Source organism: Filicampus tigris, chromosome 5 (assembly GCF_054856515.1).
Source record: "Filicampus tigris isolate MCC_2025a chromosome 5, RoL_Ftig_1.0, whole genome shotgun sequence".
NCBI lineage: Eukaryota > Metazoa > Chordata > Actinopteri > Syngnathiformes > Syngnathidae > Filicampus > Filicampus tigris.
In genome coordinates this window covers 20,798,991-20,822,983 of record NC_141221.1, presented here as the reverse complement: position 1 = coordinate 20,822,983, position 23,993 = coordinate 20,798,991, and the positions used below count along the sequence as shown (strand labels likewise).

The 23,993-nt window shown below is 42.5% G+C and overlaps 1 protein-coding gene across 2 annotated transcripts; it reads left to right on the top strand.

The window, feature by feature from the left end:
- The first annotated feature begins 1,808 nt into the window (after positions 1 to 1,808).
- On the top strand, positions 1,809 to 23,582 carry msi1b (musashi RNA binding protein 1b). 2 transcript variants are annotated; one of them, XM_086029922.1, is made up of 15 exons: positions 1,814 to 2,139; positions 2,382 to 2,422; positions 2,879 to 2,960; positions 3,095 to 3,179; positions 10,867 to 10,908; positions 12,023 to 12,115; positions 14,889 to 14,937; positions 15,422 to 15,504; positions 15,571 to 15,688; positions 17,062 to 17,142; positions 19,152 to 19,208; positions 19,396 to 19,455; positions 20,687 to 20,841; positions 21,864 to 21,909; positions 21,995 to 23,582. In XM_086029922.1, the coding sequence occupies exons 1-14, from the start codon at positions 2,081 to 2,083 to the stop codon at positions 21,903 to 21,905; spliced, it is 1,047 nt and encodes a 348-aa protein (XP_085886048.1). In that variant the 5' UTR covers positions 1,814 to 2,080; the 3' UTR covers positions 21,906 to 21,909; positions 21,995 to 23,582. The 2 variants fall into 2 exon arrangements, with proteins under 2 accessions (XP_085886049.1, XP_085886048.1); XM_086029923.1 differs by lacking the exon at positions 19,152 to 19,208 and having other exon boundaries at positions 1,809 to 2,139.
- The last annotated feature ends 411 nt before the right edge of the window (positions 23,583 to 23,993 follow it).

The window sequence follows — 23,993 nt, the reverse complement described above, 5'->3', positions numbered from 1 at the left end:
ACCTTGGGATTCTTAGAAATACTGTACCTGAGAAGTGAATCTGAACTGTCAACATCCAAGAAACTATGAAAAGACTTTTGATTTAATTTTTTTTTTATCAAAACAGCTTCATGTTTACGTTATTCATGGCTGGATGTAATGTACTTTCTTTGTGATAATATATATATATATATATATATATATATATATGTATGGGCATGTATGGGCAGCACGGCGGTTGACTGGTTAGCACGTCCGCCTCACAGTTCAAAGGTCGTGGGTTCGATCCTGGCTCCGGCCTCCCTGTGTGGAGTTTGCATGTTCTCCCCGTGCCTGCGTGGGTTTTCTCCGGGTACTCCGGTTTCCTCCCACATTCCAAAAACATGCTTGGTAGGTTGATTGAACACTCTAAATTACCCCTAGGTGTGATTGTGAGTGTGTGTGTTTGTTTATCTTTGTGTGCCCAGCGATTGGCTGCCAACCAGTTCGGGGTGTCCCCTGCCTGCTGCCCGATGACAGCTAGGATAGTCTCCGGCACGCCCGCGACCCTTGTGAGGACAAGCGGTATAGATAATGGATGGATGGATGAAATCATACTAGCTTATTACCAACATATAATGTGAAATGCATATATATATATATATATATATATATATATATATATATATATATATATATATATATATGCTATTGGTATGTAATGTATAATGGGGGACATCTTAAGGGGATATTGAAGAGTGGGTCCTATGTTAACATGTAACTTGATCAACAGCCTATTTTACAATGTATATATATTTTTTGTTTTTTAAACTGTGTGCATGATCATTTGAACCACTATTTTGAGTAATTTGGCAAAGAAAGTACGGCTGTCATCATGCCGTTTTTGTACAATAAAATCCCCATTATTATACAAGCTAACATAATTGTTTATGTTAAAACAAATCATTCTAAGTTGTACTGTATTCTTTATTTGGGAAAATGAGCAAAAAGAGTGTATGCTTAATAATTTGGTACTCACTGTGTCACATTCTGGCAGGTGGATGTTGATATTTCATATTATTCAGTGGCTGGCCGTGCATTTCTGGGCCTTCAGTGGGGATTTACCTGACTTAATCCAACTCCTAATACCACCACATTCACTTGGCAAGCATAGACACCGTTTAATATGCTACTTATACCTGGCTGTGACGTGCGACCCAAATGAGGATAAACGGTATAGAAAATGTTGGATAAATGGAATAATGCTATATAAGTTACAACAATCATATTACAGCCGTTTACATCTGGAGCAGTTTGGAATCAATATATATCTTATAACACGACAAAAACAATTAATTTAAGTAAAAGACACCATACTGACCAAAGACACTGATTAAATGTAGACATTAATGTGTGCAGATCATTACCGATGTGTTATGCTTTTCGAACTTGGCTTGGTCTCCCTCACCACCCCGACACCCCCCACCCCGACCTCCCCAAAAAATATATGTATGTATATAATCTAACATCCATTTCAAACTGCTTACTACTGAAAGCAGTGACACCTTAAGAGGCGCTACAAAATAATGAAAATAAATGGTTGGGAATAAATTTCATGGAACTAATATTAGATTTAGGTTATAAATGTAGACCTATGCTTCTGATAGTTTGTAGGACGGTAGAGAAGGCCTTGCTGATCCTGACAGCTCACCAATGGTGTTAGTGCAATTACATGTGTATCTATTTGTCCCAATATTGCTACAGTGATTTTCAAAGCATTCACTTCCATAAACTTTACTCTTATTTTTCAAGTACACGCCGGAAGCGGCTTCATCGTTCACAGTGGCTTTGCACCGCGGTGGCGCCGCGTCCCTTGGCTGCAGGATGAGGGAGAGACAGCAGCGTGGACGGAGTCGAGGACGAGGACGAGGACGACGAGGAGGTGGAGTCTGTCCCAGCCCGCATCTGGCCCGCTCCCCTCTGACACCACGGGCCAAACCCGCCCTGAGCTTCTCACTCACTGCCCGTCTGTTCCCCCGCACGTCTCGGCCCCGGACACCCTCGCGCAGCACCAGCTCCCGCACACACACGACCACGACCACGACCACGACCACGACACGCAATGGACACGGAAGGGAGCCAGAGCAGCCTGTCCTCCGCGGACTCCCCTCACGACCCCTGGTAAGCCAAAAAGAAAACTTTTTTCCCCCCCTCGCACGTTTGGTGGAACAAGCCTTTCATTCTGCGAGGAGGCGGAGGAGCGCACACCTCCACACTGGGAGCCTTCATGTCACATTTACTGATCATACACCGAACTCCAGTTTCATCAACAACTTTGTTTGTTTGTGCTGTGCGAGCACACACATATTGAATTTACTGAATCCCATTGCCTACAAATGCAAATATTCTCTTTCTCTCCATAGCAAAATGTTCATAGGTGGACTCAGCTGGCAAACAACACAAGGTACATCTTCTCAAATGTCTTCAATACTCTGCGTGGATTAAGGCAAAGAAGCACGAACTTGTTTCGAAAGCTACATTTCTTAATATGTCCACTTGGTAATGCTGAATTTTTTATTTTCTTTTTTTCCATGGACTTGTATGATTAATATTTCCACTTGCTCATGCTGAATTTGTTTATTTTGTGATTTTCCTTGGACTTGTATGAATGCACCCTTTCAGAACTTGTATAGAAAAAAAATATGTTGGTGTAAAGACTGGTGACAATCAGTTATTCCCAATTTAGTTGATATGTGATGAAAAAAAAGTGATAGGAATCTTAATGATTATTTGAACGTAATCCTTTTTAATCCCTGGTTACCTTTGTTTGGCGAAAAATACAAATTCGTCTCATATTTCCATCTACTCTGCAGCACCATTCTCCACTAATGTGTCCCCTTGTTGTTGCTTTGTGTCCCAGAGGGTCTGAAGGAGTACTTCTGCAAGTACGGCGAGGTGAAGGAGTGTATGGTGATGCGAGATCCGGTTACTAAGCGCTCGAGGTGAGCTTGGCTGCTGCTCTGAAAGTTTATCTGTCCTCCGTGATTCCTCACTGCTCATAACATATCATTACGCGTTGACATAGTTTTCACTGTCATTAATACTCGCCCCACCCTCCTCCTCCTGATGTCCGCAGAGGCTTTGGATTTGTCACCTTTGTGGATCAGGCTGGCGTGGATAAAGTTTTGGCCCAAACCAGGCATGAGTTGGACTCTAAAACAGTGAGTTCTCTGTCTTTCCTTCCACTGGCTAATCTCTTTGCCCGCTGTTTGATTAGTCGATGATCTAATAGTGCTCCATTAAAGTTTTTACATTTGGTTATGTTTACAAAATTTTCCTAATGTTTGATGTTCTCAGTGTTCATTGTGAATAACTGCCGCCGTTCCTTTGATTTGGACGCTTTTGAATGATAAAGTGACAGCGGAGACACCTGGGACAATCTCTTTGCTTTCTGCCAATCATTCAGCAAAATGTCACCCGGTGTCCATTTCCATAGAAACAAGGGGAGTTGAGCTGGTGAACTTCCCCTTTGCCATTCTTGGATTTGCTTCTCCGGAGAGGGAAACAAACTTTTCTTTTTCTTCTCTGTCTGCCTCTTCTGTTCTTTCCCGAGGGGTGGAAATGACCTCCAGAATAAAAGTTTCTCAGCAGAACGGGCAAATGCAACCTGAGACCATCAAGGTGTGACGGCTGCACCAAATAAACTCCTTGTAACACTTCCAAAGTGATAAAGTCGTGACAGGTTATTCCACCTGCACAACCCTAACTTGGGATGTTTTAATCGCGCGTGAGAGTGTATGTGTGTGTCAGTGATGAATGTGGGCCCGTTCGGGAACAATGTGACTCCGTTGGTCGCCATAGGGACCACCGCTCCCACCTCTCGCTCTCTCTCTCTCGTCAGTGGGAGTGGTGATGGCGGCGGGTTAAGCCTGGTTCACACGGCGGGATTTTAAAATTGTCGGCCGACTTCCAAACTCTGAGAGACCCCGCACGTGACTAGAAAAAAAATCACGCGCATTACAGTTTTGAACGTACCGTGTGTGGTGTGCAGCCACACGGCAAAATCAACACATCACGCACGAACCGCATTCATTCACAGATGTTCTCAGAGGGAAAATCTCGCAAAACCCTGCGAGATTAAACGAGACTTCGGAGTGAACAAACATGGCGGATGAAAAGGCAGAAGGGGTCTCAGGTCGCGACGGTGGCGCTAGTCTGTGAATAATTTTTAGTGGGAAAAAAAGTGACCCAAAAAGTAAAGATGTTGGGCCCTGTTGCGCCATGACTTCAGTTTGGATTCCCACCGCGCTTATTCGCCACCCCGTCAACTCGCTTTTTGATTGACTGTGCGTTACTGTCAACTGGCCACGCGCTGGTTCGTCCTCGGGGCACAGCACACACGGTGCGAAGTCGGGCCCAAAAAATCCAACATGTTGAATATCCCCGATTTGAGGTCGGACATCCTTTCGAGCGGCCGAGATCAGGCTGAGCACACACACAGCACGATTATCTGATAACATGATCTTTGGAGCCCTTACGAGAGTCGGCCTGCGATTTTCGGGTGGGGAGATTCGGGGCTAAAATCGGGCCCATTATCCTGCCGTGTGAACCTGGCTTTAGTCACTGTGTTGGAGTAAGGAGAGGGTACTTCTTTTCCCCCTTTTGTGCGCTGAACGATGCACCGACTCACGATACTTGAGGCAGTGGAGAAGAACTTAAAAAGAAGAAGTAGTATTCGAAACTTCAAGAAAGGCACACAGGCATGAGAAATGTACATTAGTATAACTTTTAAAACGAATGAAAGTGGCATTTTTTATTGGCCTTCCGTTTGGCTCTTTTGTGTCACTTGCAGGGACAAGGCCTGTGACACTTTGTGCCACCATGGTTGGACGCCACTAAATTGCCATGGGGTTGGTTTCCATAGTGACCCCCCCCCCCCCCCCCCCCCGCTTCCCCACGGTTGAAGAATGGCTCTGTCACAAAAGAAAAAGAGGCCGATAACAATGCACATCATTTACAATTATTTCTTGGCTACCGTATAAACAGGCACAGTCGAGGAGAGTGAAGGTCATTAAGTCCTGCTGCCTCACGATAAGCTCATTGCTCATAGCACATTGACGATGATTCCATTTCTTTTTTAAAAAATCTTCAACTTGCCAGTGTGAATGCTGCTTAGCGTGGTCGGCCACGGCACTGGATGGCGGTGGTAGAGGGGGCAACCTTTGGGTGCGGCTTTGACTGAGAGAACTCTAGACCGGGCGAAGGCGTTGGATGGTGACTGGAGGAGGACTTTATCGTAGGCCGCTCATCCTACCTCCGCCCTCTCCCTCATACGGACAGGTTATCCTGTTAGCGAGGGGAGAGAAAAGGTTCTCCGGTGGCAACACAAAGAATGTGCCATGCTGAGACCGACTGAATCGCTCGGGCGCTGCTGGAATGAGCGGACCTTTGCACAGCAGTGAGGCTGCCGAGCAAATACACAATTTATTGCTCCTCTTCGTGTTGAGGCGCAGATAGTGGCGAGTGTAAGATTGAGCTCGTGTAACCGCTACACTTTGAGTTGGCCCTCAGCTTTCTGTCATCTCTAACTGGGTTAGTGCGATACTAACTGCACATTTGTTGAACAAAGTTTTCAGTCACGCCGCTCTGTTTGAGATCTCGCTAACTATTTCAGAAACACGACGGGGGGAGCAACCCCTGTCTGCGATTAGTGTGGCTCTCCTGACTAATAGGATTGGAGTCAACAGGCTTGTGCTGGTCCTCGAGAGATTTTGAGAGCTGCCCAATCAGCATGCTGTGGGGAGTGCGTTCAGATACCAGGCCAACTGTTGCACACTGTAACTGGGATGTAATGTGAATGGAAAAACTCTACGTACCACTGTTCAAAGGCTTCCGATTTTGTGAGATTAAAAAAATGAGACCATCCATCCATCCATCCATCCGTCCATTTTCCAAACTGTTTATCCTCACAAGAGTCGCGGGTGTGCTGGAGCCTATCCCAGCTGACTTGGGGCAGTAGGCGGGGTACACCCTGAACTGGTTAAAAATGAGACCAAGATAAATAATGTAAAATAAATAAATAAATATGTTTCACACCAATGTGACATAAAACTAACTCAAATGAACAAAATAAAATAGAGAGGGGAAGTAACAAAAACAAAACAACAACAACAAAAAAACGTAATCTCCAAAATACATGTGGGGAAATGTGTTGTGGGTCGATAACACCAAGGTTGAACTTTTAGTTCCACAAGATATGTTTGGTGCAAGCACAACATTGCTCCTCACCAAAAGAACACCATACCTACAGTGAACCATAGTGATTAGGTGTGTAACGGGACGCTAAATCACATTTCGGTTCGGTTCGGTTTTTAGGAAACTTCGGTTCGGTATATTTTCGGTACAAAAAAAAACGGATTTTTTTTTTAAATATGTTTTTTGGAAAAGATGACAAGTAAATGGTAATTTTTTTTAGAAAAAATAAGTAATAGTGAACCATTCGGGTGATATTCTAAGAAATTACACCAGAGTAAAAAATATACTAACAATAAAGATCTCTTAATTTTGTAAATTATTAAGACAATGAAATCTTTAAACACTCAGCAGAGATAGCCTACGACACACCTAAGTATTCAAGTTAAACACAAGTTGTCATTACAGTACATGTATACACTTTTTGTGATAAAAAAAAATACATACAATAACAGTTACAGTTATTGCTAACTACATTAAAACTCTTTTTATAATGAAAAAATACAGGAACTTTAAAAAGTTTTTATGAAATTGTATACACTTTTTAGGCATTGAAATCTTTGAATGTTCAACAGCATATTGTAACGAATTGGGTTATCTGAGTTGTGGTCGGAGTTGTGTGTTGCTGAGTTGTGATGTTTCCGAGGTTCATGAGTGCACCGTACGGCAAGCGAGTGGGGCAGCGGAGAAAGAAGAGTGCGAGCAGTTGTACTTGGATGGATTAATAAAAACGTGATTATTAAACTACGTCTGACGGCGTGTTCCTGGATGACGCTACAATATGATAAATCTCGCTGTTTAAGTTGAACGTTTTTGGTTCCTCGTCTAAGAAACATTCACAGTCGGATGATGCAGTGCATGTTAAACGTGTTACAGTATCTGCAACAGAGCTGCCAATCTCATGTAGCAATGTCGGTACTCAATTTTGGGACTCCTCCACGTACCTTTCCCCATCGGCGATTTTAACAGGAAAGCTAGAATGTTCCCAAACAGGAGACCGCAGTGTACGCGGGGACCTTCGAACTCTGGCTCTTTTCTGGCTATCTCTTTTGTGCCGCCACTCTCGTCTCCCGCACGCAACAGTCAGCGTCCGTGCGTAAGCTTGCTCTATTAAGTGGACCGAACCGAACGCAAGTGGACCGAACCGAACATGCCATACCGAAACGTATTAATACACCCGAGTGTACCGTTACACCCCTAATAGTGATGGCTGCATCATCTTTTGGGGATGTTTTACTTCAGCTTTCTTTGGCCTTAGTCACACTGAAGGAATATTGAACAGTTCTACATACCGGTGTTATAAAACATTTTGTATTCTGCTAGAAAACAAAAAAAGGCCAGGAAAAGCCTGCTAGAACATCTGAACTTGATTTGGAGTTAGTCAGTGCACTGTAATGGTTGAAGTGGTGTGCTTACTGTGCTGACTCCCATTTAACTTAAAGTGGAAATCAACCCAAACATATTTGTTCCCTGCAAGCCCATTAGTTGAAACACGGCATTCTGATTAATATTTAATTAATATTTAATATTTAATTTGTAGAATATTTTTTTAAGCAGCAAAATCCACCACTTTTTAGCCATCTCAGGGGGCGGCCATTTTGTCATTTCTGTCAACTGAAAATGACATCACAGTTGCTCAGGGCTCAGGTAACAACCAATCATGGCTCAGCTTCAGAAAACAGGTCAGCCGTGATTGGTCGTTCGCTGAGCCCTGGGCAGTTGTAATGTCATTTTCAGTCGACAGAAGTGGCAAAATGGCCGCCCCCTGAGATGGCTAAAAACGGGTGGATTAACTCTTATTCCACAAACGTAATATTTATCAGAATGCCTTTTTTCAAGTAGGGCTTGCAGAGAACATATTGTTGAATAAAAAAAAGTTTGGATTGACTTCCGCTTAGTTTGAGTGTGATTTATTAATTCTAAAAACAACCCCATCCTAGATACAAGAGGGTGTGTTATCTCAGTAGTTTCTGTTTACTTGGCCTCTCTGACAGTTTGAATTTTTTTCCAGTTATACAGGTTATAGGTCACATTAATTAAGTTTTGAAATGTTTTATTTGATGTATTTTTCGACGACATCACAAAACCTGGCATTTCAATCGGGGCGTGTAGACTTTTTCTGTCCACAAGGAGATTATTCCGATTTCCAAAACCTCTCTTGCGTTTACGTCCAGCTTCACCTCTCTCACCTTGCAATGAGGTTCCATCTCCGTATGCACGAGGCTTCAAGCTACACGCCTGCATTATATGAGCTGAAAATGTGCTAATCTCAACTTTTTCCATGTTGCATAATTCATCTCTCAACACTTTTCTCCACCACACAAACCACTTCCATTAATGCAGTCATTGTTTAATGTCCACTATTTCCTTCCCGCTCATGTGCTGTGTGCTGCCCTGTTTGATTTTGTTTGTTTGTGTGTGTCTGTTTGTTTTTAAATGTGCACAGGAGTGTTGGCCATCAGGAGGGTTGGTGACCGGAGGTGACTATCAGAGTAGTCTAGCCACTATAGAAACTAAACAGTAGACTCTGCATCTGATCCTCCAGTCTTAGCCTTTAGTCTTCTCACTCTTTAGAAGAGAAAGGAAAACCTGTGGCAATCTCGAGTCGTATTCAAGTAGAAACACGCTGTCGTCCTCATTCTGGTAAACGCATGTGATTTACCATAAAGGCTCTAGCTCTCTACTGTACTGTAGTTTAACTTTACCCTCTCATGGTCGCAAACTAATCTTAGCGCTGTACCGCCTCACCATCTGTTAGTGTAACGGTGGTACAGTGTGGAGTAGTCTAGTCGATCTCTACCTCTACTAGATCAGTATAGACTTAAATGATATTATATTGACATTCTCATGGCATGGTGTGGTGCTCTCTCTAACATTGGTGAAGAAATAAGAATCATAAGTGGACTCGGGAACTACAAAGCAGAGAACAGTCCGGAATCACAGACGCTCACATTAAAGTGGGAAGTCAACCCAAACATATTTAAAAAATATATATGGTCTATGCAAGCCCACTAGCTGAAACAAGGCATTCTGATAAATATTGCATTTGTGCAATAAGAGTAAATCCACTTGTTTTTAGCCATCTCTGGGGGCGGCCATTTTGTCACTTCTGTCAACTGAAGATGACATCACAACTACTCGGGGCTCAGGTAACGACCAATCACGGCTGACCATTTTTCTGAAGCTGAACCGTGATTGGTCGTTAGTAGTTGTGATGTCATTTTCAGTCGACAGAAATGACAAAATGGCCGCCCCCTGAGATGGCTAAAAAACTGTGGATTTTGCTGCTTAACTCATATTCCACAAACGCAATATTAATCAGAATGCTGTGTTTCAACTAGTGGGCTTGCTAGGAACATATTCTTGAAAAAAATATGTTTGAGTTTTTTTTCCACTTTAAAGGACGCATGGCCGCGTAGACGAACTCGATGCCGTGCGCTGTTTTCGACACAAAAGTTGAAGGAGGCCAAAACAAACTAACACAAACAAACAAAATGTGGTGGATTCTACTGTCGCTGTGGTGTGATTGACAGCTCCCTCTCCTCTATCCTGTCTTCCTCAACCTGGCCACCTCTCGCTCTCGCTCTCGCTCTCTCTCTGACACACTTCCCCCGATTCCTCTCAGGCTCTCCTCACAGAGGTGAGGTGGGTTTGTGATTGTGCTACCCGTGTGAGATTCCAGGAGCTCACATGTCACATGGTGGTGACGAGAGAGGAAGGGGTTGACTGGACATTCCCAGGCATTCCACCTGAGCGCCGCAACGCACACGCACGCATGCGCACACACACGCACGCACACACTTCGGAATCAAATCTAAATTAAGGTGTTCAAAAGTTTCACCATTGTGAGTCGCTTTTCTAACGATATTTTTGGTAAATTACTGACACATCTCAAACGGCTGTATTGGAAGTTTAAGTCAACATTTGTTTGCATTTAAATTTCTTCCGTTTTAAAATGCACTTCATCACAGTGCCCTTATTGCTTAAAAACAACAGCGCAGGAATTGTACGTTGTGAAAAATCGACATTTCTTGCCAAGGTTCGATAGCATCAATAGCTTTTGATTTCATATCCGTCTATCAGTAGAAATAAGCCTCAAATTATCTGGTTATGCTACTGATGTGTTTCTTACTGTTGCATATAGCCATTCAGCGACAACAAGACATACTGATAGAAAGGAACGTTCTTCCCTGTTAGCATTTTATTTCACTCGCTAAGATGTTTTCAACACAACATGTCAATTGTATGGTGTATTCTTCTTCTATAACTTATCCTCTTTGCACTAAAGTACTATATTTTCAAGAACTACGTGTCTGAGCATGATAAGTAGAATCGATAGCGGTATCAATTCAATCTGATTAATTTCCATCACCAAAGGTTATCTTTAGTAAAAGGACTGAACACAGGGAAAGAACTTCCCTGTATGGCTTTGTTCCCAAACGGCCACAGTTTAACAAAACGGGTATTACACATCATATTACACATCAATAGAATTGGTCATTCTTAAGATATATTGAAAGGTGAAGCATTTTTAATTAAAACAGGTAACTTGACTAGAGATGGTGCATGTGTGTGCACCCGGCCAGCACCGCAACGCCCCACACGACACATCACGTCCCTTAACACACCTCTCTGTCTCTGTATTATCTTCTATAGATTGATCCAAAAGTCGCATTCCCCCGGCGGGCTCAGCCTAAGGTGAGTTAAATGTCATGTAAATTTACTGGAGCTGTCAGGCACTATTCTGCTTAATATAGCCTTCAAATGTAATGAACGTTTGAAATGCGAACCGTTATGTGATTGTTCATTAATCAAGTCTCACAACTTTAGTGAGCTATTGTTACTCATAGCACCTAAAAGTACACTACGCCTCGCCATAACCATTTTGTGGTGTATCGAGATAACATCTAAGTAAAGAATGACTCAATGAACCTATCTACATTTCTTTTAAAAAAAAAAAGTACAAAGGGGTTCTTTATGAAGTTCAATAGCATTTTCCCAAAAACAAAAACCTGCACCATTGGACGAATGTGTATGGATGACAACATATATAAAATAGATCAATAAAAAGTTGTATTATACTCATTTACAAAATGAAATCATTTAAAAATGAAATAATACATTAGCTAAATGTAATGGTACATAGTCAAAGCAGTACTTGTTATACAGACTGTGTGACTTTATACTATCAGGAGCTTGTAATGAAGCTCGGACGTGAGAACATGCTGTCCGGTGTCATAGCTGTAAATCTGGCTGATCTCTTTTCCTACTGAGTACCAACAGAAATGCATCCAGGCAACCAGCTTCTCGTCAGATGTTTTTAAGTCATAACAATCTCCATGTTTTTTTTTCTTTCTTTCAGTTGTTTTTTTTTTTTTTTTTTTTTTTAATCAATATAACAAAAAAGAGAATGGATGATTTGGTGACATGCTGTTTATCCTGCTGCTGTGTGGCCGATCCTGTTAGAAAAGCCCAAAATAATTACAGGTGTTAAGTGCAGGCTGTACCCAAGCAGGCCTTTGTGTCTGCTTCGTACAAAGTAGCTTCTAAATCAGCGCACATACTAAACTGATGTAACGGATGAGTATGTGAGATTTATTTATTTATTTTAGTGAGTGTTATAAGGCTAACATATACTTGCAAAATCTCTTATTTTTGCTCTTTTTGAACACGTACCGATCCATCTCAATATGTTCACTTCTTCTTTCAAAACTGTATTTTGTACATGGACCTTGACAATATCACGTGCAATAATGGAACAACAGTTAGCGAAAAGTAATTTGATTGAGTTCTTGCTTTTATTGCTTTGCAGTTAGTGACGCGCACCAAGAAGATCTTTGTGGGAGGCCTGTCGGTGAACACCACCATAGAAGATGTCAAGCAATACTTTGACCAATTTGGGAAGGTGAGTGATTGTCGGAATTCTGTAGCAGCCTTGATCGATACGCCGAGGCGCACAAAGTAATCGTAATGCAAATCACCTCTTTGGGTCACAATGGCCCCGTTATCACAAATCGATTCACCGGAGAAAACAGACGAGCGCTCGGAGCGAAGGAGTTACTGTGAAGAGGAAGGCGAGAAAGTGGGGGCAGAAAAAAAATAGCTTGTTGGAGAGGGTAGCTGGGGAAAGCTGAAGAGGCCGAGAGGTTCCTCGGGGCCCGAGCAGCAGGCGAAGTTGGGGGATACTGCAAGAGTGCAGAGGGGAGGAGGTGGTGGGTGAAAAAGTTTTGTGGTGAGTGTATGGTGATGGTGAGGAAGGAGGAGGGATTATCAGAATCTGAATTAATCTGATGTAACAGCTGCTCCTGCCCACAACCCCCTCCTGACCCGTTACCGTGGTGACCTGGCTTGCCCATTGTCCCCCAAGTAATTCTGTGGGTAAGGGGGTTTTGTTCTGAAGGAGGAGGGACGGGTTGGTGTTTGGGGGTGTTTGCATGTGCGTGTGTGTTTTGGTGGGGGTCAGCTTGAGTTTAGAAATCAGTTTTAAAAAGTTGACTAATTTGCCAAAAGTTCCTCACATACGCCCTAAATGTTTGACCAGAGGTCTCCAAAGTGTCGGTGCATTTTCATATTTTCCCACACAAAGTGGTGTTTGTTTTTTTTCCACAGGCATAGTGCGGGGAATAGACGATGGGCCCACAAAGGCACCGACGAAAGAGGGAGGGCTTGATTGAGAGAGGTTTGTGGAGGCGTAAGAGAGGGAAGTGGGGCAAAGATGGGGTGTGGGGAAGATTTACAAAAGCTCTTAGGCCTCTGCACAACGCCAGACAAATATTTTGTTAATTTGGTCCACAAGGCCCCTGGCATAGAGGAACTTTCCAGATGGTTCTCATGAATTTGAAGACTCTTTTGACCAAGTAACAGGTGGACACAAATCTTTCAGACTTTTTTTTTTTTCAAAGTCAAACCTGTCTGCCATCCATCGTATCTCCTACAGGGTGTCACATTATTTTTTCGGTGCCAAAGGTATGGCCTCCCGGTTCCCTGAGCCCCCACCTCAATCATAGCAGCTAGATGAATTTTTCCGAGAGAGATATCGAGGGATGAAATGTGAAATGTGGGCTCCAGCCATCCATGGAAGTTCCTGATTAGACTGCCTCACTGGACCTTTTGTGTCCCGTCATGGCGAGGACAAAGGAGTGCGGAGAGGGATGGGCAGGGGATAACAGGGAAGATGAGAGGTGGGGAAAAAAAAGGATAAGCGGGAATATTTTGCCGCGGCACATCATTATTAAAGTGCTCACAGTTTGAAATATTGAGCAATGGTGTGCAAGTTGACACACTTTATGGTTTGCAGGATGCTTTTCCTGCGTGTTCTTGTGGAGTTTCTGCCCTCCCCTTTTTTTGACTGCGGGATCACAACTCTTTGACAAAGTGTGTCCTGGATGTCTTGACACAGATGTGAGGCACCTACCGTTTGGCCTCTTGGACCGCCAAACTCGTCTGAGCCTATAAAACGAGCGGAGCGGGCTCTATTTGATAGGCCAACGTTTGGGTGGAGGGAAGCCATGATTTGAGGTCCGCTTTCATACTGACACTCCTCGCTCACCTTTGACCTTTCTGGAGGCAAACTGCCCTTGGGGCTCTACGCGCGCACGCACACACTCTCTCTCTCTCTCTCTCTCTCTCTCTCTCTCTCTCTCTCTCTGTTGGCATAGTCATATAGTGCGCGTCAGTATGGCTCATATCCACCGCAGCATCCAGTACACTTATTATAGATCAAGAGCACACTGTGATTCGTTTACCAAATGCTTGTTCATGCGCAGACTTAACAGCCTATGATTAGAGCGAACGCAAGCAGGTAGAAAAAGAGCGGGTCGACTTTGACATAAGAAAGTCTTGGTGTGTGCGTGAATAGAGTAGACACCTGTGTCCGTGGTGCATAAAGGGAGGCAGGGCTGGTGGGAGAGGTCAAAAGGAGAAGAGGAAAAGGAATTATGGTTGAGTGTGCCAACAAACAAAACTGCAGGCGTCTTTGTTCTCCCTCTCCCTTTGTCTTTTCTTTCTCCTCCCGTTCCACTTTGACCCAATCTTTTTTTTTCTTTCCTCCGACTCACTTACAGCTCTCTGTACTCTCTTTCACCATATCTCCACCTGTCGCTATTCCCCTCACTCTCAGCCTCCCCCCCCTTTCCCCCCTTCTCTCAACGAGGCTCCACCTGCCTGCAAGATTCACCTTTCTACACAGCCACTGTTTCCCCCTTTATGTCTCGCTTTGTCTCACCAGCGCTCTCCCACTACTGCATTCATGAACCATGTTTGATGTCGGCTCGGGCCCTTTCATGAGCACTTTTTTTTTTGCATAGTTGCCATGGGAATGTCAAAGTTTGGAGGGTGGAAAGGGGGCAGATTATGTGCTCTCTGAAGGGGATTGTGAGCAGGCGCTTTTGCGGTGACTTCCAGCTTTGCATGCCACCCATTATGTGCAGTGGGCACATACCCAGCAAGGCCTTGTTCAAGAGCAGGTCTTCATATTTTCCTCTCTTTGCTTCGTCTTTCATAACCTGCCGCTCGCCTCCAGTCTTTTCCCTCCTCCTCCTCCTCCTCTTTCTCGTTGCGTCCGTCCATCTGTTGCAGAGCCTCCCCTGCAGAACTTGAGAAGGGCTGAGGTCAGGCAATATGCCGTGTGGCAGGGGAGAGAGAGGGAAGTGTAAAATCGTCTTGTTTGTTCCCCCCAGGTCGACGACGCCATGCTCATGTTCGACAAGACCACCAACAGGCACAGAGGTGAGACGGGCTGACCTCCTCACTCTGTCCACTCGCGACAACTCCTTCATTTCCTGTCAACCTCTTCCTCAAGTTACTACTCTTCCTCCACTCCTTCCTGGATATCTATTGATCCCCCCACCCCCTCCCTCCTCCCCTACTGAGCTCCTTCCTGTGGGCTGAGCTCGAGGAGACAAACGGGGCTAGTCTAATTAGCCAGTCCGTTAATCGGGATCAGGATAAAGCCTTAAGCACCTCCTCCCCACCCTGGGACTGATCGATTATGACAGCCTACCTACCTAGCTTTGCCCTGGCCTTCTGGCCAGGAAGGGAGGGAGGAGTGGATGAGCGTCTGTGTGCGTGTGCGTCTGCATGTGAGTGTGATTGAGGGGGGTTAAGCAGCTATTACAACTGATTACTCAGGACTATTAGCTGCAGCAGTGTGCATAAAAGGCATACTGTCTGAGCCCTAACATTGTATGAAATGTTGCCTCATTGTCATCAGGGTTTGGCTTTGTGACGTTTGAGAATGAGGATGTGGTGGAGAAGGTCTGCGAGATCCACTTCCACGAGATAAACAACAAAATGGTGAGATGTTTGGACTTGTAACTTAGCGTCAGCAAGTTGCCTGATTGTGTTTTTTTCTGGAAACAGGTGGAGTGCAAGAAAGCTCAACCCAAAGAGGTGATGTCCCCCACTGGCTCAGCCAGGGGGCGCTCTCGGGTGATGCCCTATGGAATGGACGCCTTCATGCTGGGGATTGGTATGCTGGGTAAGTTACTATTGATCGGAACAGGAAAGATCTAGTAGCTGTTCTCTCATCTGTGCTTCTCAAAAGCTATTCCTGCACTCATGACCTTAGCAAGAAGAAGGTCACATGATGATAAGTAGGCGGAGCAATTAAATGGGTTCCTTAACTGGTCTTCTGCTTCACCACCATGTATCTTAGGATCATCTAGATCCGGTGAGGTGGCAAAGGTGCCGAGATGCACTGTCTGGGCTTTCTTTAGTGTTCACCGGGTGCCTTTTTATATCTGAAAGATTAACTGGTCTACTGTAAACATTGTTCAGTACAGTTCAGTTCAGTCATATTTATATAGTACCAAATCACTATTATTCCAACGTCACGCAGCACATTCTCATTATTGGTCCCTCCTCAAATGCAAGTCAAGATCAGTGCATAATCCTGAATATGTCCCATGTCACATTTGAAATGCTTCGAAAGTCCCATGAATGACACACAAGTACCATAACTAGTTTCAAAAACATGTATGGATGTCAAATGGCACATAAGTGTTTCTGCTCTTCATACTACCTACAACAAAAGGTCTTGGGAATTTGCCCTATCACTCAGAGTTCCCGAGTGAACAGGTTTGTTCCGTTTTAAACTAGACACACTAATGCTACCACCTACTGTTCAGTAAAATAACTGCAGCTTTTTCACTGATTTGCTTTTAAGTCAGTTATTGGAAAAAGCATCTTTATTAGTCATTTATTGTAATCCTTATGCTATATGTGTACAAAGCTTTAGCTGTGTGACTATGTATACAAAGAAACAAATGTCAAGTGTAGAATATCAGCCACCTACAGGTCATCATACTGTACCAGGATTTACGAGCCAACAATTTTGTTTAGTTTTTTATATTTTGTTTAATCGTTTCCAATTGCCGTCTTGGGGTATTGGAAAAGAAAAAAACATTACTTTTACAGTGCGTGGATCCAAACAATCTGCGATCTCCAACATTTAATTTAATTTAACGATGCACAAATCTCTATAACAGAAGTTGTTTTTGAATTGCACTCTGGTGCATTTTGGGATGATATGGTTTGGTTTAGGCGGCATGCTGACCAAGTGGTTAGCGCATGATTCGCCAGAAGTCCATGGTGTACCCCGCCTCTCGCCCAAAGTCATCTGAGATAGGCACACCTTCCACTCTAGTGAGGATAAGCAGTATAGAAGATGGATGGGTGGAATAGTTTTCATAATTGCCATTCTAGTTTCAGATTTTTTTTTTTTCTTACCACTAACCAGCATTACGTGGCAGTGCTACGTTACTCGTATGTGTGATCGTGTAACACTGAGTTAGAATCTCACACTGTGAACATTATTGCATCTAAACTCCATCCCTGATGTTTTCTCCACAGGTTATCCAAGCTTCCAGACTGCCACCTACACCAGTCGAAGTTACGCAGGCATCACCCCCGGATATACGTACCAGTTCCCTGGTAAACATAACACCCACTCGCATCATGATGCATGATGGTAATTTGATTTTCACCCCTGGTAGGTGAGAAGCAGGACTGAATTACAAAGACTTTGATACGGCACACACACACAAACACAGACATTCAGGTTCACATCACGAGAGCTAAGAAAAGCACGATAAATGCTATTCAGTCCTCAGAAGGCATTTGACTACATTTCCTTGATTGACTCCAGTGAAAAATGAGAATTGATTAATCAATTATTTTATATTCTATGTTACCGTTAATCTCTCTTTAAATGTTCTGAACGTTTTTTTTTATGTCAGCGTCGTATTTAAGCGTACTAATTCCCCCTGCAGGAGTTGCCATAGCATGGAAGTTGTTCACTTTCCCTAAGATGACGTTGTACATTGTTGAGACAGCAAACTAGTTGAGCTTGTATTAACAGCGCTCTTTTTTTTCTCAATACCTTGTATAAATATTTGAACTGTAGTGTATAAGGATGTACTGTCACATATCGCTGGCATCGGGCCAAATCCTCCAATGTCACAATTTCCTAAATTTAATATTTTTCACAAATCTCTACTGTTGGTCAGTCCACACATGTAGGTGTTTTTTTTTTTTTTTCAAATTATTGATATCAATGTAATCACTGTCCAATTTGTCTTTGATGATGCAATGTTGATAGGTGAACAAATATTCCATTTTGGTGGTCTTCAGAAAAGTGAGGATTTTGGAGGTACAAGGATTTCGCCCGAGGCCAGCGATATACAACACATTCCTTTACAGAAACAAGTTACACTGAGGGTGTAAATTGCTGCTTGTAAATATCAGGGAGTGGATTCGCATCTGCTTCGCTTGCGTGTCAGCGTGTGTGTTAGCGCTATGTGTGAAGGTGTTTAGGCATGTACAGTTTTCCCTTACTATATTGCGCTTCATCATTCATCCCCTGCTATATGTTTATTTAAGATATCGTTGTTGTTTTTTTTAATGGGTTTTTACAGTTTACAGTAGCTTACCTACTGTAATGCCCATACAAGTTTTTTACCTGGTCTCTCTCCTGTACTGTATATTGCAGATTTTCACATATTGCGGGTGGGTCTGGAACATATCACCCGTGATGAACGGGGTCCACCTTATTCTCCATTCCAGTCCTTTTTTTACACGTACATCAGCCCTTGAGCCTCAATTGTACTATATGTACAGTTGTGCGTATAAATTTGGATGTGCATGATTTTTGAAGGATTGTCAGTTTTATTTTATTATGACTGATGACTGAATGGAGATTATCTCATTATTTTTTATTGCTTTGTTTGCTTTTTGTTTCAAGGGGAAGTCAACCCCAAAAAATTACAATAATACGTTCTATGCAGCCCCACTTGTCTAAACTCAGCATTCTGATTAATGCTGTGTTTGTGGCCTAGGAGTTAAGTGGTAAAATCCAGCCGTTATTGGCCATCTCAGGGGGCAGCCATTTTGTCACTTACTGTCAACTGAAAATGACATCACAGTTGCTCAGGGCTTAGGTAACAACCAATCATGGCTCAGCTTCAGAAAACAGGTGAGCCGTGAGTGGTTCTTACCTGAGCCCCGAGCAACTGTGATGTCATTTTCAGTCGACAGAAGTGGCCGCTCCCAGAGATGGCTAAAAACAGGTGGATTTTGCTGCTTAACTCACATTCCACAAATGCAATATTCATCAGAATGATGTGTTTAGACTAGTCGAGGCGCATAGAACATATCACTGTCCAGAAAATTTGGGGGTTGACTTCCACTTTAATGATTAGGCTATTCTGAACTGCTTTATAGTTTGATTTGAATCCCCTTCTGAGCACAACTGAGGGAGTAGGTCGTATTTGTTGTTTGATGGATATTTTAAAACACTTAATGTCTAATTCAAGCCATTTTTCCAGCCAACAAATCCTGCTTTTCCTTCCTCAAATCCTGTATGCGCTAGTTTGACTTCTAGTTTGCTCACCTGTCAAAGGTGGCGTCTAGGACTCAAAATCACTCTGATGTTTCTGTTTTAGAGTTCCACTTAGAGAGGACTCCCCTTCTGACTTCACCCCACCCCCCTGAACTCACAGGTCAGTCAGTCAGACCCTCCTTCGGACTTTACAAGCAGCATGTTGCCTGTTTGGTACACACCCCATAAGATGACACACATACACGCACACGCACACACACACACACACACACACACATACTTGTACCTTTTACACTGAGACATTTTAATGGTTTTTGATTTTATATGTGGACCTTCTCTGTCATTAGCCATTCCGCTCACAGCGTATGGACCAATGGCAGCAGCAGCAGCAGCTGCAGTAGTCAGAGGTAAGATTCTCTAAAAGGTTTCCCATTTTGACCATGATCCTTTTGTAATTGAATTGTACTTTTACTTTGGCCAATGTGTGGTGATTTTCTTTTTTTTTTTTTTTTTTTTTTAAATGAAAACACTTTGTCCAGAAGCATTTGGCTAGTGTCCTTTTTTAAATTTTGTCTACACCACCGCGATGGATTTGAACTGAATGGAGTGTGAATGTGAAGTGTGGACTTTTAATTGTGTACAGTATGTATTTTTATATACATTTAATTTCACAAATATAGGGAATTTATCATTTAGGAATCAGAGCCATTTGTGCACAGTACCTCAAATTTCAAAATAGGAAATAAATAAAGGTAAATAAGTAAAAAAGGTAAAACTTTAAAGCGACACTTGGATGATCTTAACATTGGCACTTATATAAAATGTTTGCATGTAAAAATGACATCAGTGCTAAAATGCTCCCCCCAAAAGACTCTGTAGTGATTTAAGGGCTTTTTTTGTTATTAGATTTACGGCAAATTGCCCTGCCCCTTTTAGGGCTGGGCTTGCTTTTTTGTCATGCAGTTCATCACAAAGTGGTGAACCTCACCCCATCCTTGGTTGTGAACAGCTGAGCCTTTCGGGGATGCTTCTTTTTGAACCCAATCATGACACTCACCTGTTACCAATTAACTTGTTCAGCAGTGGAATGTTCCAAACAGGTGTTTTTGAGCATTTTTCAATTTCCATAATCTTTCGTTGCTCCTCCGAGGTATTTTTGGAATGTGTTGGAAACATTAAATTAAAAATGAGAGAATCTTTTTTTTTAAAATAGACACATTAAACTTGAGCAGTTTGAACATTACATATTTTGTGTTTGTAATGTATTCAACTGAATATAGGTTCAAAAAGATTTGCACATCATTGTATTCTCATCTTATTGATGTTTTAGACAATGTCCCAGCTTCACTCGATTTGGGGTTTGTAAATCCCAGCTTCACTCGATTTGGGGTTTGTAAATCCCAGCTTCACTCGATTTGGGGTTTGTAAATGATAAAATTTACCACAGAATGTGAGTTTGAATTTTCCCTTGAGGGATTAGGATGTTAAAAAAAAATTCCTATTAAATAGCCTGTTCACTGTTCTATTGGTAGTTTTGTCGCCTTAAGGAGCCTTAGTTAAAGTAATAAAACATTTGAGTAGGATTCTCTTGAAAGAGTCATTTGGAACCTGACTCTGATGTTGTGATCTTACTTTCAGGTTCTACCCCATCTCGCACAGCTGGATTCTTGGGAACCAGTAGCCCGGGCCCAATGGCGGACCTTTATGGAACAGCTGCCCAGGAGTCGGCAGTCAGCAGTTACCTCAGTGCTGCAAGTCCTGCCCCGAGCGCTGGATTCAGCCATGCTCTTGGGGTGAGATACCACCTATTACACCACCCTGCCCACTTTGGACAAGGGTGAAAACAATGAGCTGTGAAGAGTTATGCTAAAGTTAAATATGAAGCTACAACCAGTAATCAAGACCTATAGCTACCTAGATAGCTGCCTAGATAGCAGCCTAGATAGCTGGCTAGATAGCTGGCTAGCTAGCTAGCTGGATGGCTAGATAGATAGATAGATAGATAGATAGATAGATAGATAGATAGATAGATAGATATCAAAACACACTTAAATTTATTAAAGCAAGCCTTTTTAAAAAGAATTCCTTAGCACTGTTCTCACTCTTGCTCGGACAGTTCTTCAAATTACAGTCAAAGCGTGCTCGCTTCAAGTTACCGGTATTTGTCAGTCCAAGTTGAAGTTTACTGTAGAACTAACAGATAAAATAAAAGAGAATTTAAACATAAAAATGTTCAACCAAACCATATAATTTCATCTAATGAAATCATACTGGCCACTGGTTAGCACGTCCGCCTCACAGTTCAGAGGTCGTGGGTTTGATCTATGTGGAGTTTGCATGTTCTCCCCCTGCCTGAGTGGGTTTTCTCCGGGTACTCCGGTTTCCTCCCACATTCCAAAAACATGCTTGGTAGGTTGATTGAACACTCTAAATTGCCCCTAGGTGTGATTGTGAGTGCCGATGTTTGTTTGTCTCCATGTGCCCTGCGATTGGCTGGCAACCAATTCAGGGTGTACCCCGCCTACTGCTCAAAGACTGCTGGGATAGGCCCCAGCACGCCCCGCGACCCTTGTGAGCATAAGCGGTATCGATAATGGATTGCTGGATGAAATCATACTATCTTATTGCCAACATATAATCTGAAATGCCATAGATGGGTTAATGAAAATTAGCAGCAATGTGATGGTAATTTAAACCTTTAAACAAGTGCTACTTTAACACAGTGCAGAGAAGCAAAATGTCATTTCCTTCATCATAGTCAAATGCTGCATCTTTGAAAAAAAGTAAGGTGAACCTTTCATGTTTCCTCCTACAGGGCCCTTTGATCGCCACGGCCTTCACTAACGGCTATCACTGAGAATGTAAGTTGTTGTACATGTAAAGTGGCAGTATAGTAAGGCACGATTGCATGTGACCTCTAACTAATGCAACTTATTTACATTTCAGAGAAAGGTTGTTGACGGACAGAGAGCTGGAGGGAGGTGAAGCTGCTTTGGAGCTGATCTGGCCCAAGCTCCGTCCACTTGGCTTCTCGTGGTGGGGGCAGCTAAACCCCCATTTCTTACACTCACACACACATGCACACCACTCTCTTTACAGCAACCTCAACCCAGCCAACCCTAACGGCACCTTAGCAAAATCAATCCTTGGAATGTTTGGAAAAGCCAGCAAACAGAGCAAACCGTAGCAAACACATACAGATGCTGTATTTTTAGTGTTACTTTTTTGAGTTATGATTTACTTTTTCCAATTTTGAGCGATGGCCGCAATTTGTCTTATCAGGTTGTATGACCTCTGAATCTGAATCTCCAAGTGACGGTTACGAACGGTACTGCAAAAACTGTCTGAAGTTCATAATGAATATTAACAACTTAATTTGTGATCAATTCTATTTTTTAAAAATGTGTCACAATGTGTATTGGTAGGTTTTAACAAAATCTTGTTGTATACATAAAGCAAGGAAGCAGGTCATTGCTCACAGTTACATGGTAGGCCTACTTGAGCTGTACAATGTTGTAAAATACTGTAAATATGACTTTTGTTCGGGGCTTAAAGGGCAGGGGCAGCTACTTTTAGGGCTGGGAGGCTTTGGAGAAGTGCTACGTTTGCTTCTTCTCATCAGTCATGTTGGCAACTTAGACGGCTATATAGTTTCATGAACATCTCAATACATGTCTGTCATCGTTAGAGCAGCCATACATTTGCTTAGGCATTTCTCTTTCTGTCACTTGAGTCTCATTGAAAAGCTGCTGTGAGTTCAGCGGAGGGAGGTTGTGTCTTTATTTTCTTTTACTTTTTGGGAGGAGTGGGGTCACATGCACGTAAAAATGCTCCTTACCTAGGAGAGGATAAAACATACTGTTTTCTTACTTTGTCGTATTGTTGTTTAACTGTGATTTTTAAGATGTGAATATTTTTTGTGGAAGAATATGAAGGAGTAGTGTGTTGAACCGCCGTGCACACACACGGACACAATCAAACATGTTGATGGCCGCTTCTTTCTGCTGTTTGTGTGTTGCGCGTTTTCCGAAACATTGACCTACTATGTATAAAATGCACCATATGCTGTTTTTGGTTGGGGGAGGTACCTCTGTTGCAAATGTGAATTTTTGATTAGACTTTTTAATAATACATTAACGTATTTGACAAAATATTTTTTTGTTGTTAAAGGTGGCTTTTCCTAGTCACCTTGACTCACTCCCTCACACATATACACTGGAGGTCACACCTAAGACAATGTGACGACTATTTTTTTGACCAAAACAATTCTAAACAAAGTGAAAAGGATGTTGCACTGGATGGCCAATATTAAGTGGGCAGAAGAGCAAAGCACTCCGCATTTAAGTTTTCATATTTTCATATACACTCACCCAAACTGGTGCAAGCTGCCACTGTAGTTTTGATGCTGTCTTCGATGAAAACAAACTTGTCAATACTGTAACCTTTTCAGAATTTCGCTTTCCTGTCATGTTATTTCTTTGAAGAAAATAAAAACCTTTTTAAATTTCCTAATAAATTATTTTAAAACATTCCACTTAGGTTTCATTATTGGATACCTTTGCACATAGATTTTTTTCTTTATGTTTACAAATGTTTATTTTGTGGACAATATTGGTACCTCCAGTCTAAGAGTAAATACTCTGATGGTTTATTACTGTTCTTCTATTTACTCTATTTGCTTTTTTTTTAACCTCTGTCAAAGGGGCACTTATCAATTTTAGTGGTTTGCTTTATATATTTGGCCTATATAGGCCCATATACCTTTATATACCATGTGTGTAAGTGACACATTAGACATGTGTCATTAACATAAAAGGAGTACGAGTAGTAATTTACAGTTGAAGGCATGCTGAAGCTAAGCATGGAGGAATATATGGACTTGCGATGCCCTTTACTCGCCGCAGTATTAAGTGAAACCCCAGGTAGAAAAAACACAACAAAACCA